General features: G+C 40.0%; 1 protein-coding gene across 1 annotated transcript in view; it reads left to right on the forward strand.

The window, feature by feature from the left end:
- trpc7b (transient receptor potential cation channel, subfamily C, member 7b) overlaps window positions 1-19,799 on the forward strand; it is a 50,059-nt gene that overhangs the window by 2,715 nt on the left and 27,545 nt on the right. The window contains exons 2-4 of the mRNA XM_020595838.1: window positions 3,677-4,439; window positions 11,684-11,866; window positions 14,284-14,448. Of these exons, the coding sequence (XP_020451494.1) occupies window positions 3,677-4,439; window positions 11,684-11,866; window positions 14,284-14,448 (1,111 nt within the window). The remainder of the gene's footprint in view (window positions 1-3,676; window positions 4,440-11,683; window positions 11,867-14,283; window positions 14,449-19,799) is intronic.

Consider the following 19,799-nt stretch of genomic DNA (forward strand, 5'->3'; position numbering starts at 1 on the left):
CAAAACCTGACTTATCTTTTTATTCCCTTGTCTAGTTCACTACTAAATAACCTAAACTTAATGATTATAAATAGCTTTGCACTTTAAGTTCAACTGTGAAAAAGAGGATGTTTTGAATAATTTAAAACAGAGTTCACATAAAAACTCAGAGCAATGGAGGCTATGTTATCAGATTTCCAGTTTATGCTGAAGATGTGCTGCAAGTCAAATCAAATCAAATTTTATTTGTATGGCGCCAAATCACAACAAAAGTCATCTCAGTGGTTTGTTTGTGTTAGTGGTGGTGATAACTTTCTGTTTCTTCATATTTATTAAATGAAATTAAACTATTATATGTATAAAAAGTCCCTATTTCAGTTAACTTAAAGGAACTTGTATACCGTATCACTGCTGTTGCCAGCAAACCATTAGTTTTTAATTGATTAGGTAAGAATTCACAGTGAACACTGTCATCTGGGCTTAAGAGCCCAAAAGTACAACATAGGATAATATTTGGTATATAATATTGGAAGCCAACTGCGATGATTCAGGCATCAGGGTGCTCCAAGAGCATCCCAGCACACAAAAATGTAACCTAAACTGAGCTTATGTTGTTACCTAAAATGGAGGTGACTAAAGTGTCTTGCTTTGTTGAGCTACCTGGAGTAGCTCAACAAGAGACTTATTTCACAGATGACATACTTGTCAATATAATATGATCCGAAAGTAATACGTTTTATTTAAAAAAACAAACAAAAAACAAACTACAACTTGAGAACTCTGGGAAGAACAAGCTGCAGCTTTGTAGCTGGAATTACCAGTAGCAGTGCTGCAACAGTTTCTCCCTTTTCTGACAGTTATGTTGTTATCAGGAGAGGGAACTGCTGTGTGGTCGGGTTCTCTGCGTGATCTGCAGCAGATATGGGTGCAGCATCAAAACTACAGCTGGGTGGACTCAGCTGAATTGATGCAGTGTGGTTTAGGGATTAAAAGAAGTCTCCTATAATCACATATCAAGTTATTTCAAACACTGAAACTAAACACTAAATGAAATGAAAGCTGTCAAGCTTGCTAATACTACTGATTCCACAATCGAGAGCTATTTCTATGGGTCTTTGCACCTTCTACAACCTTCAGTCCATTATTTTGATTCTTCAGTTGGGTTCAATCCACACCGTCTTGACTTAAAATTACTTTGACTTTACAGTGTATTTATATTCAACAGGTAGGCAGCAAAACTCTGCTTGGATGTCATAAAGTATGTTGTATCTGTATTTTGTTTTAAAAGGCAATGAGAGCTCTTCTTCCTACTGCATGGCATCTTTCTTGTGCACCCATATTTTGTAAACAAAATGAAATTGGTTCCAAGAAAATTAAAGTGATAAATCCTGATGTATGAATACAATAGCACACACTAGGTATATAAGATGACATCCACTGTGTCTCTCTCTCCTGTCTTTGTGATTGTAATTCCACACAGAAATGATGCAGGTACATTTTATTTCAGATCAGAATCACAAACAGTCCAAGATGGGTGGAGAGGAGAATAGAGAGAGCTGGAAAATGATGATTCATCACCTGAATATAAGGTTATCTGAATGGGCTGGCAGCCAGACTGTCCCGCATTTATGAAGAGTCCTTCCAATGCTTACAAATTTATCTGTGAGAGAGAATATGTGGGGGTCATGGGGAAATATTAGGTACAGATATTCAACTGGGTTGAGATCTGGTGACTGCGAAGGCCATAGCAAATGCTTCATATGATTTTTGTACTCATCAATCCATTCACTGACACCCCTGTGTCCTATGGATGGGGGCACCGTCATCTTGGAAGAGACCACTCCCATCAGGATAGAAATGTTTTATAACATGTTTATACTGATTTGCAGTGACTCTTCCCCTAAGGGGACAAGTGAACCCAAACAGCACCAGCATCTGGATTCAGGGTTTTCCTTTAATTTGTCACAGTCTTGCAATTGTGTGTGTGCCTTTTGTGTTACTTATATTATGGGGACCAAAACCTGTTAACACACTCACATTGTGGGCACTTGGCCATCCTTGTGGGGACCAGAGACTGAAATGAATGTAAGTCAATATAAAGTCCCCACAAGAAATGAAAACACAGTGTGTGTATGCGCGCGTGTGTGCATGAAAGAGAGACTTTGCCATACACCACTGATTGGTAGCCTAAGGCATACACAGCTACAATCTGACAAACGCACTCTCTCCAGCTCTCTCTCCACACACACACACACACACACACACACACACACACACACACACACACACGCGCACACACACACACACAGTTTCATAGTGATTTGCCACAGTGAGCTCTCTTCATCTCTTCAGTTTCACATCCTCTGACACCCCCAGAGAATACTTTCACCATAAAAAGATTTCCATTGTCATCTTTTCTTTGAATGTCCAAACTTCTGTGTGTACACACACACACACACACACACACACACACACACACACACACCTAAACCTACACAAACACATGTACAAAGTATTACAAATAGCCTGGATGTTTTTTGTGTGTGTCAGGTCTTTTTGTGAGACTGAAACTCTTATCATGATACACTAGTGGAAAATTATATTGATTGTTATTATTTTGGACAGTCGTGTGTGTGGACAATAACCAATTATGCATTTAAAGTTATTCAAGTTAGGAAGCGGGTGTTATTCCTCACAGTGCGCTCAATAAGCATTTCAATCATCCCAGTTGTGCTCTGAGTGACACACTATTATATTAGCATTTTATAAATGAAATCCCAAGTCTGAACTGATTATTTCATATTTGAAAATCAAGCTGCTCTTGCCACAAATTTTCCACGCCAGTGTTAATTTCCTGTTTCTGTTTTACTTACCCATATCCAGTGTCTCCCACAGTGTCACTCAGTCTTTTTCCCTCTCATTTTTCCAGTTTTGAAAAACAAACTTCTTTTTCTACATGAGTCAGTGTCAGATCATACAGCACATGCAGACATTTTGACACCTTTGTTTCTAAAATTTAACAAAAGCAGTACAGTAGTCCCAATGAAAAGTGTTTTGCAGTTACATGCATGTTTACCAGAGGTCTGTAGCTTGTTATGTTTGACCAGCCCTATGGATGAAGATTTGTCTTTTACTGGCTCTGCCTTACTGAGCTATGACAGTCTGACACTGGAAATAGTGGTCTGCTTAGGAAGAAATAGAGCCGGAGTAACATGTTCATGCATATAATAATAAAGACACCACAGACTTAAGAGTCACTTTGAATGACCTTTGAGACCACAGTGTGTTTGTCATACCAAAGTCAATTAAGGTGGCAGCTTAATTTCTCTCTTTCCAATCAAAGCTGTTGACCGGAGATGGCCTTGCAATGAGCTTTGGCCCTGGCAGCGGTTCATTGATCTGGCTGGGGACAAATGCATCACAGATGTGTTGGTGGAACTTTCTGTGAGGTCAGGGGAAAAGTCTGTGTTAAGCACTACTGGTTGTATTTGACCAGTTCCTGTCCACAAAGGGCGTCCACATACAGAGACAGTAACGACTTTGATTGCCTGGTTACACCTTAGACAATCTTGTCTCCATCATTTGCTCTCTTGCCCTCCACTTCATCACTCTTTCTCAGTCTTCTTCATCAATCTAATTGATTATTTGTTTATTTTTTCCTCATCTCACTATCTCCTCCTCTCTTTACTATCTCCAGGATGGAAGCCATGCATCGTCGGCACACCACGCTAAGGGAGAAGGGACGTCGGCAGGCAGTGCGGGGCCCGGCCTATATGTTCAATGAACGCGGCTCGCCCCTCACTGCAGAGGAGGAGCGTTTTCTAGATGCTGCTGAATACGGAAACATCCCGGTAGTCCGCAAAATGCTAGAAGAATCCAAAACCCTTAATTTCAATTGTGTTGACTATATGGGCCAGAATGCTTTGCAGCTGGCAGTGGGCAATGAGCACCTAGAAGTGACAGAGCTACTCCTGAAGAAAGATGGGTTGGCTAGGATTGGGGATGGTCTGCTTTTAGCTATCTCCAAGGGTTATGTTCGAATTGTTGAAGCCATTCTTGGCCACCCTGCCTTTGGAGGGGGTCTGCGACTGGCTTTGAGTCCACTAGAGCAGGAGATGCGTGATGATGACTTTTATGCTTATGATGAGGATGGAACTCGTTTTTCACATGACATCACGCCCATCATCCTGGCTGCTCACTGCCAGGAGTATGAGATCGTCCATATCCTTTTGGTGAAAGGAGCTCGTATAGAAAGGCCACATGACTACTTCTGTAAGTGCTTGGAATGTGTGGAGAAACAGAAGCGAGACTCCTTCAGTCACTCGCGCTCCAGGATGAATGCTTATAAGGCACTGGCCAGTGCAGCTTACCTGTCACTCAGCAGTGAAGACCCTGTGCTGACTGCCCTTGAGCTCAGCAACGAACTGGCAAGACTGGCCAACATTGAGACAGAGTTTAAGGTGAGATTGTTTCTGTGTCTTTCTTTAACACTGTTTATATTTTACACCATGAAAGTTAATATATTGTATAGGAGACTTTATCAAAGGAGAAAGGAGAACATGACAAAGTGGGGTAGAGAAAGGAAGTCTTTTTCACGATATAGTACATTTGGTATTTATGGTTTTGGAGTGATAGAACAGCCATACTGCAAATGTAGATAAGTCTATTTAATCACCTCAGATATATGGCTGCTGTTCTTTCTGTGCACGTTTGTGAGGGAAAGATTGTAGACTATAAACAGGAGCTGCTGAAACAGACTTTGGCTCCATGACAATATTTGATTTGAAAAAAAAAAGTGTGTGTGTGTGTGTGTATACATGTCTTTTTACAGTTTTGTGGACATTTTATTTCTATACCAATAACGTGTGGACATTTTAGGCAGTCCTCACAACTTGAATGGGCAGTTTTAGAGTTAGGACTTGGTTTAATAGTTAAGATTAAAATTTGATTTTGGATTAAAACTGGAATTAGGCATATACAGTAAGTATATTGGTTAGTTAGGGTAAGGGGCATCATGTCACTGAATATCCTCGTAAGAACAACAGGTGTGTGTTTGAGAAAATTAAATATATAATATCTATGGAAGAGTATTAGGGCCACTGCATTTTTTTAAAATTTTATTCTGACTTTAATCTCAGAATTCTGACTAAAAGATGCTAAAGATGCTGTTTGAATTCTCTGAATCTAAAATCTTCCTCTGTGTCAGAAATAAAGACCTTAGATCCAGAGACTTCAAATAGCATCTTTAGCTACTGCACATGGGAAACTTAATTTCCTCCAGCAGGCACACAAATACACACCACACACTCCCACAGACACTAAAGTATCTTACTGTGCCCCAAAAACAAATGTTTTACCAGGAATCAAGCCTACCTGGGTGCTAAAGTATCGTACTGTGCCCCAAAAACAAATGTTTTACCAGGAATCAAGCCTACCTGGGTGTGCTGGTATATGTCCTGAAGCAGGATGACTGGCTTGGGCTGGGGGCACAACATGCCCGCCCACTTCTCAATGTCTGGAAGGTTTGAGCGAGCTTTAGTACGAGCTTGAGGTGAAGAAGAAGATGATCCTCCCCTTCTGTGCCGGGAGCGCACCTGTCCCAAATGAGCTGGCTTGTGAAATTTCACATAAACTAATAAGACTGATCACATGGTCTTTCTTGTTGTTGTCTTATAAATTAAGCTTGCTGGATTGGTTTGTGCTTAATTCAACTAGTGGTTTTCATCAGTGTTTCTAGAGAGATACAGTACACCACCACTTTCTCTCCAGGGGTCCACAGAGCTTTATTTTCTGTTTTCAATGTGGCAGCAACTATATGAATTGTGTGTAGAGCAGAGTCTCCTTTTGACTTTCTGCCTGGGAGACCTGTTAAAAGCCACTTTGCTGGCTCCATGGTAATAGTCAATTTTGACAGTCTTGTACTGCACAGTGTGACAAATACGCTTTTCTATGTGCTATCATTTACAGTTATCAGTACACTGTTCAATGTGCCAAAAGTTAGGTGAGCATTCCTATGGAGGTCCAGCATTCATCTTAAACAATGTTTTGAGCTATTATTGAGCACCACAGTGGGTATCAGGCCACGCCATCATAAATTTGCAAGGCACCATGACAAGGCCACACCATTCTCCAGGCCTAACCTAAACTAACCTAACATACTTTTAAGATGGTTTTTATATAATCTTACCAATAGCCACCTGGCAACCCTCCTGAATGATTTATGATCTATTGACCCATCTTAACTACAACAAATATGAGTGTGAGAGAGCACAGAAATCTGCAGGGTCATCAGGTGGGCACCCTTTCAGTACTTGTGCATTCTATCTATCAACACTGGTTGGTAGATTACTATTAACTTTTTGTAATAAATGAAATTCTGTGCATTCATACAGGTATATTTTTGTAAGATAACTACTCCATGTTTGGTTTTAGCATTTCTTCCATTAGAACATCCAAAAGCAGCACAACATTGGCATTTTCTTCCATTTGAACTGGCCACAACAGGCTGCCTGATGCAATATGGTGGAGAGTGTGATGCATCTCAGAAGCCCTGATGCGACATTTACCAACTAGCATGCTAAGCCAGCTGACATTCTAGGAATATACTCTACAATCTAGCATGCTGCCTGAGCCACCAGAAAAACCAAGCTGTTTTCAGTCCATTTTGATAATGCATCAACCAAACCAGCCAATCTCCTTCAGCAAGCAAAACATCATGCACGTTTATTTAATTGTATTTACAGATCATTCCATTCTTTCACTTCAAGCCAAATATTGTGTGATGCTTGTGGCCTAGTTAGCTTCAATTCAGATATTCATTCTGTTTGGCCATATGGACTCCATTAACATTAGAACAATTGCAGGTATGTTTCACTTTGAAGTTGTTGACACTGCACAGCTGTCATTGATCACATACTGAATTGTGTTCATAGTTGAAATCATTAATGTAAAAATATCATGTAATTGAACAGTGATCTGATAATGTTGCAGTTTTCTTAGGTCTGTTTATCTTCCTTTGTCCTTCAATATGTTGCTGCTTGTTTTCTCCCTAGCGTCCTGTTCATTTCTGTTTGTCATCTCCTCTCCCTTTATGTTTACCTTTGTGTTTGTTATCCAGCCTTTCTGCTTGTCACTCAGTTCCCGGTCTCTAGACAAGTTAATGAGAAGGGTTCACCTGAGGGACCAGAACTGTGTTAGAACTCATCTGTCTCATTACCATCTCATTATCACCCCTCTGTCTTCTGTCTTTATTTGTCTCCTCATCCCTTTCACATCATCTTTTCATTAAAATAAAATATTAAACAATGTTAAAACATTGTGACTAACACCTTAGACAGTCCTGTTTCATATGGTGATATTGAATAGGGGAAATAAAAGTTAGAGCATTAACTGAGGCATCTCGTCACTGGCAATTAATGTGAAATGTGAACAAACCAAACAATGCTTTGTCATTATAGCACCCAGACATTTCAAGAAATTTCAAAGAATAAATATTCTTCAACAACAATGCCAAAACTAGCATGTTTTAAATATGGAAAGGATATTAGATTCCATGCCATAAAATCCTCTACAATGGAGTGAATATTGTTGTTCATTCAAGCCAATTTGAGTGCTGTCACACCCTTCAATGGCTGTTATCCCTCATTTTCATTTTCTGTACCTGTGAGGAGGCCACGGCATTATCAACAAATGTGCACCCATGGTACAGCATGCAGGTGATCTCTAGTGGTAATGGTACTGCAATTATGACACAAGCCACAGAGTGAATGTGGTGACATAGTATATGAAGGGAGAAAGTTTGCATTAGGAAGAAGATGGATAGATGGTTTATAAAACACTGGACTTTCCCACAGGTGAGTGGTGTTTAATCCCAGTGTAACACTTTGTTTCGTGCCCATGACCATTTTACCCCAACCCTTGAGATACCCTTAAGATTAAAAAATAAACTTATTTGAATTGAGTCTATTTACCATGTCAAGTACAAGCCAAAACAATTTTCTGACCTTCTGGCAGTAATACACACCCTCTCACAAAGCAGAAATGAGAGTGGTGCAACTGGTGCATGTTGGATGTTTATGAAGAGACAGGACATCCCAAACAGACTAACATTTATCTTCAAAGATCTTATTTACAAGACAGCCCATCAATTCCTCATGGGATCATCTGGACACACGCAGACACGTACACTTACCCTCCACATACCCTTGGGAGAGACAGAAAGAGACGCAGTAAGTGGGAGGAGGGTGTCATTTAATTTTTTTAAATTTAATTTTAGTCTCTTCTTGCATCAAGTCAATTTTAGTTTAATTTGGTTTCTTTTAATATTCTGAAAAATGTAGACAAATACCATAAGAAAGAGACTGATGGTGGAAATCTACTCAAGCTAATACCAACTATCTTTATTTCTCTCTTTAATCTTTAATCCTTTTATTTTACATCCCATTCCCTTCTTCCATGTTTAAGGTTTGGCTCATGTCACCCATGTCAACAACTCAACTTGTTTTCACTGTGCTCTCCATTTTCAGCCCCACAATATGATTCCCTTTCTGTTATCTCAAACCCCAGAGGAAAAACATGTACCTCGGGTTATGATTGGATTTTTGCAAATGCTGTATGTGTGTGTGTGTGGTGTCTGTGCATGTGTATTCTTGATGTGTGTCTTATGCAAATATCACTGTTGAAGAAAACATTCGGGTGTTTGCACTACTACTTGAGGCTTTGTCTTTACCTGAATGTAAACAGACATGAGATTGTAATTGATTTCTTTCATTTAGCCACCCAGAGGAGAAAGTCACCAGTGCAGTTATGTTCCTAAAGGGCCAGAAGACGCTTGCTGCCATTGTTTGATGCTGCAGATTTCCATTTTAATTTGCAGATAATTATGTGACTTTGATCATGCTTATCTAACATGCCACATTCAGTTCAATTACTTTTTTCCAGTGTCAAAACCAAGACTGATTTTGCAGATGTTTGGTATTTGCTGTAAGGCTGTGAGCATACTGATTTTGATCCACACAACTGATTTCACCATTTTATATTCAAGACAGACACTGTCCAAGTCATGCTGGGAAAAAATACTCCCTTACTAAAAATGGTCAAATGCTTGAAAAATGGGATTGATGTTCATGGTCAGTATGTACCAAAATACATTACAGGTCTATATAGTTATTATAGCTGCCCACAGAAATGTACAGTATACCCTAAAAGAAAGTGAGAATAGAACTGGTAATTCCCTACTATTAAATTATAATGATTTTGTTATGGAGACCAGTATAAACGCTTTGGTGGAACTTAATGGTATGCCTGAACACACCACAAGCACAACAGTGAATGCAAAATGAGAATGACTCCTTAGGGAATTTAAACCTTCCTCAATCCCCAGTCTGTTGTCTGTTTCTCTGTTCGACCAACTGTGAAGGAAGAGAACAAGGCAGGAGGGTGAGGGAAGGGTAGAAAGAAGGATGAGAAGTGAGCTGTGGGGATCATAAGACAGAGGGCAAAAGGGTTGAAACATGACTCATTCACAGAAGAGCAGGAGACAGGGTTTACAAGTTTGATAGGAAGTGGGTGAAATTATGTTCAATTACTATGGTCCCAATAGTTTGTTTTATTTTTGCATTCGATAGCGGTGATAGTATACAGAGTCACCCAAGTCCTGAAAGATAACACACTCATCACATACAGATCCAGGTTTATAACATCCTTTATATGTTTAATAAAACATTCTTTCCTTGATTTGTAACATGTTTCCTAGTTAGTATAAGAGCTAGTCAGGTAACTGTGGCTTTATCCTAAAGAATGCTGTTTGTTGAAGCATCAAAGCTGAATGTGCAGCTTTCCATTGTCTTTTTCCCCTATTCAGCTACTACACATTTACATTTATTTTAGAAACACTGGCAAAATAAAATGCAACTCAGTTTTTCATTGTTCATACTATATATTCTTAAGAGGGTGCACAAGTCTGCACCAGCAAGTTTTCCACTCTGTTAAAACCACAACATTCCTTTGTTGTTCCTTTCTCATATAGCAAAATAATCTGCATAAATCAATTGTTCCTGTGTTACCAAACATGTGGAAGAAGGTGCTCTGGTCAGATGAAACCAAAATCGAACTTTTTGGCAACAATGCAAAACGTTATGTTTGGCGTAAAAGCAACACAGCTCATCACCCTGAACACACCATCCCCACTGTCAAACATGGTGGTGGCAGCATCCTGGTTTGGGCCTGCTTTTCTTCAGCAGGGACAGGGAAGATGGTTAAAATTGATGGGAAGATGGATGGAGCCAAATACAGGACCATTCTGGAAGGAAACCTGATGGAGTCTGCAAAAGACCTGAGACTGGGATGGAGATTTGTCTTCCAACAAGACAATGATCCAAAACATAAGGCAAAATCTACAATGGAATGGTTCACAAATAAACATATCCAGGTGTTAGAATGGCCAAGTCAAAGTCCAGACCTGAATCCACTCGAGAATCTGTGGAAAGAACTGAAAACTGCTGTTCACAAATGCTCTCCATCCAACCTCACTGAGCTCGAGCTGTTTTGCAAGGAGGCATGGGCAAAAATTTCAGTCTCTCGATGTGCAAAACTGATAGAGACATACCCCAAGTGACTTACAGCTGTAATCGCAGCAAAAGGTGGCGCTACCAAGTATTAACTTAAGGGGGCTGAATAATTTTGCACGGCCAATTTTTCAGTTTTTTATTTGTTAAAAAAGTTTGAAATATCCAATAAATTTCGTTCCACTTCATGATTGTGTCCCACTTGTTGTTGATTCTTCACAAAAAATTACAGTTTTATATCTTTATGTTTGAAGCCTGAAATGTGGCAAAAGGTCGCAAAGTTCAAGGGGGCCGAATACTTTCGCAAGGCACTGTATATAGGCGACCTGTCCAGGGTGTACCCCACCTTCGCCTGATTGCCGGCCGGGATTGGTGAATGAATTCAGTAATATTAAAGAGAAAATTACAGGGCTTACCAGTTTATTTTATTTCAACATGTGTATGTGGGCCAGTGTGAACCCTGTGGTGGTTTTCTTTTTTTTTCTTATAAATACATCAAATCAGCTTTGCAATCATTGATAAAGCAAGTCAAGTGGAACTCTCCATAGGCAAGCACAATTTATGAAGATACCCCAGCTCTCTGCTTGATTTTCAAGATGGAAAGGTGATGAACCTAATCACTGCATTGTCATTTTTCACGCTCAGGCCATATTGTAATTGCAAATGGAAATCTCTATCTCTGACAGTTTGACATTTCTCAAGGTGTGTGACGTCTAAGCTCATACAGGTGAGGACCCACATTATAGTAGGCCAAGTGGCAAAAAGTGCAGGAGAAGCAGCTTCATGCCATCACTGGCAATGATAAAAACATTTCAACAAGACAAAAGACTGTGGAGGTGACTGACTGCACTTTACACAGGCAAAAACAGGTGTCAGGTGAGTTGACAGCCTATCATCATTTACTAAGAGAAGACTTTGTAAACAGACAGGACACACAAAGAGGACTTGTTCATAGTTTCATTGTAGTGATGTTGGCTCATTTGAAGTACCAGAAAGAGCCTCAAGAAAGAGCACTGTGTGCAACCACTTGGTGACATGACCGGCTCAAAGTTGATGTTTAAATTATGTTTTAAGTTAAGCTTCTCCTCTTCTCTCTGCTTTTCTCCACCTAACTATGGACCTGCTCCACACTGGTGCAGAATGACTATCGTAAGCTGTCCATGCAGTGTAAGGACTTTGTGGTGGGTGTGTTGGACCTTTGTCGAGACACGGAGGAAGTGGAGGCCATACTGAACGGTGACGTGGACCAGTGCCCTCCGAGCCCCTACAATCGTCCCTGCCTCAGTCGTGTCAAACTGGCAATCAAGTATGAAGTGAAGAAGGTAAGAAGACTGAAAAATAACACATAGATGGTGATTCATAGTGTTTGGGGATGAATCTAATCCCTGGTTCCTTTACCAGTGATATTTTCTCATCTTAACCATACCTTAAAGAATCACTCCAGCAGATTAATATTGTGTTCCCATAAAGCCGGGGGACTGCAAGACTCAAGTTAGAAGAAGAATCAGCAGTAGGGATATCATCACCTTTAGTCTCTTCCTTTGGTCAAGCACCAAAACTCTTAATCCTATAATTCCCATAATGCGGTTGATACCATCTCTTGTTAGACAATCCCTATGTGATAAATGCCCATGATTTTCAAACTCCATGCTCCCAGATTGTTACACAGGCTTTGTGTTATACGTTTATTTGTATATAGTTTATTTGTCTTTAAGCACAGGCAAGCCAAAATAACCCTGATGATATCATTATGGTATAATCATGGGTTCTTTTTTCAGACTTTGGTCATTTCCCCCATAGCCATAGAAGTCATTATACAACTCTTTTCACACGTTGCATAGTGCTCCCCATGACCAGTAAACTGGACCTGGAAGATTGGTGGTGAGTAGGTTAGTAGGTTTTTGTAATCTAACTGTTATGTTGATTTGATATGAGGACTTTTTTCGCCCGATTGCTGCCCGGGATTGGCTCCGCCCCCCCCCCATGACCCCGTTCAGGGACTAAGCGGTAGAAAATGAATGAATGAAAATACCAGCAGTGTTTTACTGCAGTTTTACATGTACATTTGTGTGTGAGGGTAAACTAGTGTCTATGTGTATTTTGTATTTTGTGCACATGTAAATATACTATGTTTGGGTATTTTGGCACATGTGGCCTCAGAAGGCTCCATGTAAACAATAAACTGGCCTGTCAGAGAGCTAATCCCTGCTGAGCAGAAGTGATGCTACTAAATGTCAAACCAAATCCCTTTTTCCCAATTTCACCTTACTGTACTCTCTCTCTCTGTCTCTCACACACATATAGTCCTATTTTACCTTCATGTGCTGAATGTTTCTCTAATAGGGTAAATCCTGCATGAACATGTGTGTAAGTGGTAGCGTATGTGCGTGTTTGTTTTTTGCGCAGTACACAGCCTGTTTGAGCTTTGTTTTTATCCTGTATGCTGAGCATGACCAACACTCTGGGAGCTAATTACAGGAGGGATGAGGGAGAGAGAGGGAGGGATAGATTGCCAGGGAAACCAGGTAGATCATGGCTGTGTGTAGTGAATGGTGCTGGATGCAGGCAGGGTTTTTGTCATGGGTCGGTGTGTTGATTTGACTGGTCACTGGATATTGGGAAACTATAACAACTATGGTTTAGTGTGCAGTCCCTCTATAGAATTCACTGGTGTACATGCACATCAATAGTGTTTTCATCTGTGGACTGGAAGCAGTGATGTCAGTCGTCAGCCGAGACAAAAGCTTCCTGAATGTGATTACTGATGCTGATTGGTGGAGGGGTGTGACAGGTTGATGGGCAGAGAAAACAAAAGAAGATAATTAAAACCACTGGGGAGCAGGTTTGACCAGAGGTAACAAACCTGTTGCTGAGATCCTATATGTGGATGAAAAACGATACACAAACACAGAGTTTGACAGTTTCACTAGTGTACTGCCTGCTGATTATTGAATGCTCCGTTGTCCACATCCTTCCTTCAGCTGGAACATCCACCCCCTCCTTCCTCACCAGACTGGTGGTAACTTTCATTTATCACTTCCTTTCTTGGAGTAAATCCATCAACAGATGGTGAAATGCTAGTCCAAGCCTTATTTAATAAAGCAAATATGCTTCATAATAAATGTGAACACTCTTATTTGTAGCCTGCTTTCTTTTGTTTACTGTATGTTAAATTGATTTGTCAATCTGCTTGTTGGCTTTTTTTCTTTCTAAATGAAGCCAAGTGGCAGCCAGAAATACAAATGTGTTGTGAATAAAATGTTTTGATTATAATAAATACAAAATAGATGTGCTCTACAGAGAAAAGCAGCCTGCACCCCCAGGTAGTTATGAGTACTTTAAATATTAAATAGAGTACTAGAAATCTTCCTTGTGAACATGGTACTCTTTTGTATCTCATTCATTTTACACTGGTTGTAATTTATAAGGCTAAGAAAGTCAGAAATTCAGCCTGTTAAATAAGCCACCTTCTGGATGTTTTAGTGCAGCTTACACTTGCTTCAGTGGGTCTGTAAAAAAGGTCAGAAACAAATGTGAAAGTTTTATCAAGCTAGAGTGAGAAAATCAAATTTGTCTTGCTTCTTTGAAAATAGTCGTATTTATATATTTGCTAATTGCTCCTCCATCCTCTTCCCCTCTCTTTCTCTCTCCTCTTTCAACTTCCTTCCCTGCACCCCCTCTCCTCTTCCTTTATTCTTCATCTTATTTAAAATTCCGGCCCTCATCTCTCACTCTCCAGTTCGTTGCTCATCCCAACTGCCAGCAGCAGCTGCTGACTATCTGGTACGAAAACCTGCCTGGTCTGAGGCAGCAGTCCATCGGTGTGAAGTGCTGGACAGTGCTGGGGGTCACTGTAGGTTTGCCCTTCCTGGCTATCGCCTACTGGATAGTGCCATGTAGTAAGGTATGAAGCAAGGAAATGACATGTACAGTATATTGTTCCACTCTTTGTCCTGTCATCACCACTTATCTTAACCAGTGTTAAACTAATTCACACACACAACCAAACACACACTATTAAAGGGATGTTCTTTGGTTTTGTTTCTATGTTGTTTCTAACCCTCCAGCTGTCCTAGACAGTTTAAATGTGCATTACACACCAGAGAACAAAATTACTGAGTCGATTAGATGCTTGTAAGCACAACTGATGCAAAAATGTAAAGTTGGCGATCAGATTTATCCTCTGTACTATTTTAAAGACATCTTCAGCTCAGCTTGTCAGGCTCAGCTCTACATTTAGGTTTATTCTAAGCTGTCTCTTTACAGTCATGATAACAAAAGTGCATACTAAGATGATACTCCATCCAGAATCTTTTGTAGCTGTAGAGTCAAAGATATTTACTGTAGACTTTAAATGTGACTTGTAATTTGTAGCTTGACCTCAGTTATAGTGTTATGATTCTAATGGTGAACCTGTTTTATAGAGAAAAATTGAATCTGATCTCCGCAGGAAGTCCATTAATCACTGCTGTTGCATACTGTACATCAGTTTCTTCACTGTGAATTTGTGTGCTAATATTTTTAAAACACTCATACAGTATTTTTGCTTGCAAAAACCTTTCAGGCTCATTAAAGTCAATCGATGTAGTCTTCAAGGGGGCAACGAATATGTGGCAAATTTCATGGGAATCCATCCACTAGTTGTTGAAATACAGACACACAGACAAAGCACTAGTGTGGCTAAAAAGATTTCTGATTTAAAGAGCACTGTATAACCACTATTTGATTATAGGGCCCCGAGGCAATTTATCATATTTTGTTAACTCTCCATCACACAAAATATAATAAAGCGACATATAAATTGACACAATATGACGCATTAACACGCTCACAGGAGCTGAGCAAGTGACTATTCAGATTGCTCCGCTTGGAAAATCCTCTACCTCATCATCAAGAGGTGTATGTGTATGCCAAAACAGTTTTGAGGATCTCTGAGTGGTTCGTGTGAGATGTAACTGATGAATGAATCACTCTGTAGAATAAGAAAGAGCAGCTGATGTGGAGAGAGGATGGGGAGCAGTAATGCTAAGAGAACATCTCCACCAACAGACATAGACTCAATCATTACTGTATCACGAAAACACCTGTTTATGTCCATGTGTGTGCTTGTACGTGCGTACACATGTAGACACGTGTGTGTGTGTGTGTGTGTATATGATTAGATTTAATTATGAATCAACCAACTGATGAGTCTGTGTCCCCGTCTCTTTTTCTGCCACAACTGAGAGAGCAGGAAAACGGGCTGTAATGTAGAAAATCAACAAATTACAGTAGTATAGGATGCAAAACACCTTGTAACTCTGTCGTTTTTATTATTATGTGCATGATTTGAAAAGATCATTAAAACTTATATTGACATTTAAGATGTTGCAAGTGCAGAGCTACAGAGGGTGGCATAATAAAACTATTTAATCAAATTAATAACAGAGAGAAAATGGATGTTATTCATGCTTAAGCAGCTCAACAGAGAAACCAACAGGTATATTAAGAAGCTATGATTTGTTTTGGCTGATTGTGTGTAGTGTGGCCTCCTACACCTGGTGCTAATCCTGGAGCTTTTTTTTCTATCAGTTGCTCATATTTTTGATCTTTATAGCAGCACAACACACCACTGTCAGAACCCCAAACTATATTACATTTCATATCAGCTGGGAGCAATGAAGGAGATACTGACACTCCTGATGCTCAATGATAAGTAATAAATCAGAGTAAACATGAATATAATTGTTTTAGAAATTTCTTTTAGGAGAGAATTGTGAGACTTTCTTTGGAAGTGATGAAACATGTATTTTAATATAGAGTGTTTATTGATGGAAAAGGGTGGAAATGCAGAGAAAAAAGACAAATATCGTAGGCGCATGTGACAATACTTCACCGAAAAAAGAGAGATAAAACATGGAGCAAGAGGAAAAAAAACAATAGGAGGAATAAAAATGGTAGGGGAACAAAATGCCTGTGAACAGCCATCAGGTTCCCCACTTCCAGGAAAATAGCTTGATGCTGTAGTCGAGAACTGACTCAATAATTAAATTTATACAACATAAGAAAACAGCTTTTTTGGAAACTTCTACTTGTGCTTTATTATTGACAGACTACTGCTGCATTCATTGATCAATTAATAATGCAAAACTATCATGGGACTTAAATACAGATGTCATTTATAGAGGGTGCTACAGCGATTATATTTCACGTGTAAGCTTCAGCAGTTTAATGGGGATAGACATATACTTTGTGGAGAGTATTCCAACTTTTTGATTTATTGCGTGGTATTTCTCACTATCTATAATTAATAAGAACAAACTTGATAAGATTGTTATTGTGTCAAGTACTGTGAGAATGCAAGTAAACAGCATTACAGTGTGACAGTGCTTCGTGAGTCTTGAGCGTTAAGGAAGGCCCGGGCAATTATTAGAGACATATTACACCCTCTGTGTAGTGAATACGAGTCGTTATCATCAGGATCAAGGTACAGGGTACTGCTGTGGCATAGTGCCCATGTCCAGAGATCTTTCATACCCTCCATTATAACTTTTCTAAACAATTATTGTGATATGTGTGATGTCTGCATGGGTTGTGTATGCCCATCTGTGTTGCGTTGTGCTAATGTCTAATGCACTTCCCTGACAATTTCCACAGACACAAAAAGAATTTCAGAAAGTACAATAAATAGAATTTGAATTGAACTGAATTGGCTTCGGTGCAGTATTAAAAATAGTCCTATAAGTGACCAGGTAAGAAGCCAACACTGGATGATAGCAGGAATCTACAGTAGAGAGAATAGGAGTTGAAGTTCTGGCTGAAAGATCCAGGGTCACTGCATTCTAGTTTGGTCTTTCTGTGGTACAGAGGTGTTAATAGTTTTATTTGTCCAGTCCTTTATCTACTGTATATTTTCAGAGGATCACAACCCACCTAGGCAGGCCTTGTCTGGTTCTGGTCAGTCTGGCCAGACAGACCACCTTCCTTCTACAGCTCTCCAGAGGTAGTTAGTCTACTCTATAAATCCAGTTAATCCACTCCACAGGTTAATCTTTCTCACAGTTAGTTTAAAAAGCCCATCAGCTTAAACCATACTAGGTCAGACCTGGAATACTTCAAAATAAGGGCTTACTTTCCTGTGCACATCCACACTGGCTCCCTCAGTCACAGCACACTGCTCCTCTCTGCCTCATGTTGGTAAGGTTCTCTCTTCTGCCTGTTCTCCTTGGATGCATTTATGGGGAAAGAAACACCCTGCATCAGTGAGAATGCTTCAGCCATCACACAGGTGTGGTTACAACACATACACACAAAACTTGTCTATCGATCTTAAAGGGAAAATGCATGCATTTGTCAAATGTTATAAAGCACTAAAGAAAAGAAGGTTCTTAATTTGATCTTCTGCTTTTTGGATTTCATAGCACATGAGGAAAGACAACTAAATACAAACACACACCAACAGAACTACTGGCATGAGACTTTTTATATGGTAATTAAACCAGCTATCACAATCAATTTGACATAGATACACTGACATTTCTGAATGCTACATGTTGCTGGCACAGTCCCATTAGCTAATCATTTTTTCATTAATTACTTTTGTACAGTCTCATCTATTTAATTTGCTGTCTCTTTGTATGCAGACTCTGACCTGCTATCTGTTATTTTAGTTACATCTCAAAATTTCTTTGGCTTCTCCCCTCATCCTCTTCTTTTCTAAATCTTTTCTTGTCTTCATGTCTGTTGTGTCCTGGGAGGTGCAAACCTAGGTCACTGCAAGAAAGAAGTCAAATCAATACATACACAACAGGGTCATAATCCATTTATCACTGATGGAATGACTGGATTTCATTGACTAGTCTTGTAGTGCCTTAACCTTTGTCAGTAAGGGTGTAAACACTGTGTAACACATAAAGTATTACACAGCAAGAAAGTAAAGGGTTTTTGGGAAAGATGCAGCTGCAGTTCTATATGAGTGATTGCAGTGTCGGTTTGATCAATTGAAAATCCATATTGGTAAATGGGATTGTGTATCTGTGTGTGAGTGTTATGGTTCAGTCCCCCTCACCAGGAGGGTGAGGGAGAACTGGGGTTGGACTCAAGATGGCTGACCCAGGTGCTAGTACAAAAAAGGTGGTTTAATGGAATAAAAACATGACAACATAAGGTCGATAATACCTACAACAAGGGAAGGGCAGTGATGACTAAGGAGATCAGGACGAACAGGTCAACACACAAACTAACAACAGGAACTAGGATAGCAAAGCATGAGAACGGACAGGTGAACAAAAAGAACCAACGTAAACGATGCAATCCACAGCACAGAGACTGCCAGCGTGGAAGACAAAGCACATTTCTGTGTTGCTAACCGCACAATTAGCGTGATAAGGTCAAGCCAAGACGCACAGAGACTGTCAGCGTAGCATCTTACACACGTCTAAAAAATTGCAATGCTCTAGCGACGACGGGGCGTCTGCCAGAGGTATAAATAAGGAAGCCAACAAATCACTGGAATACGCCTCAGGTGTGCGCACCGACCCACGAGTCACTAATGAAGCCAACAAATCACCGGAATACGCCTCAGGTGTGCAAACCGACCCACGAGTCACTAATTACCCGATGCGACACAGCTGAGGCGTTGATCCCACAAAAAGGGAGAGCAGGAGAGGGAAAAAGAAAGAGAGGCAGGTCGCGCCGAGCGGACCTGACAGTGAGTATAGAGAGCCAAGTGGAAAGTAAGAACAATGAAAAATAAGAACAGAAACTCACATTTAAAAACACATTTAAAAGAGTCCCCCATAGCCTGTTGTCATTTAAACAAAGTATACATAGCAGAAAGTCTGGATACTAAATTATTCACAGTGGGTGCCTATCTGCCTTCAGCATAAGTCAGGATTGATTCTCCCAGATGAAAAGATGTTAGGGAATAACAGAGGACACAGCAGCTCCCTTCTGGCCTTCTGAGATTTCCATTTCACACCAAACCTCTTATTTAGTTTGCATGCACCTGCTACCGGCAGCCACTGTTTTGTAGGAAGAGAGAAGATCAGCTCTTGTCACACCCAGATATGCAGTCTTCACATAGTGCATAGTGGTAAGGCTGATCTAGGATGACCATCTCATTTAAGCAACAAATCTATCAGCCTTACCAGCACAGAAGCAGAGCTATCCCAGCAGCAGGACAAGGGCTAGAGGAGGTTTTTCAGGGTTCAAATTTACCAGACAACCTCTTTCCACATTGTTTAATAGTGTGTGTGTGTGTGTGTGTGTGTGTGT

Source organism: Monopterus albus, unplaced genomic scaffold (genome assembly GCF_001952655.1).
Source record: "Monopterus albus unplaced genomic scaffold, M_albus_1.0 scaffold2.1, whole genome shotgun sequence".
Taxonomy (NCBI): domain Eukaryota; kingdom Metazoa; phylum Chordata; class Actinopteri; order Synbranchiformes; family Synbranchidae; genus Monopterus; species Monopterus albus.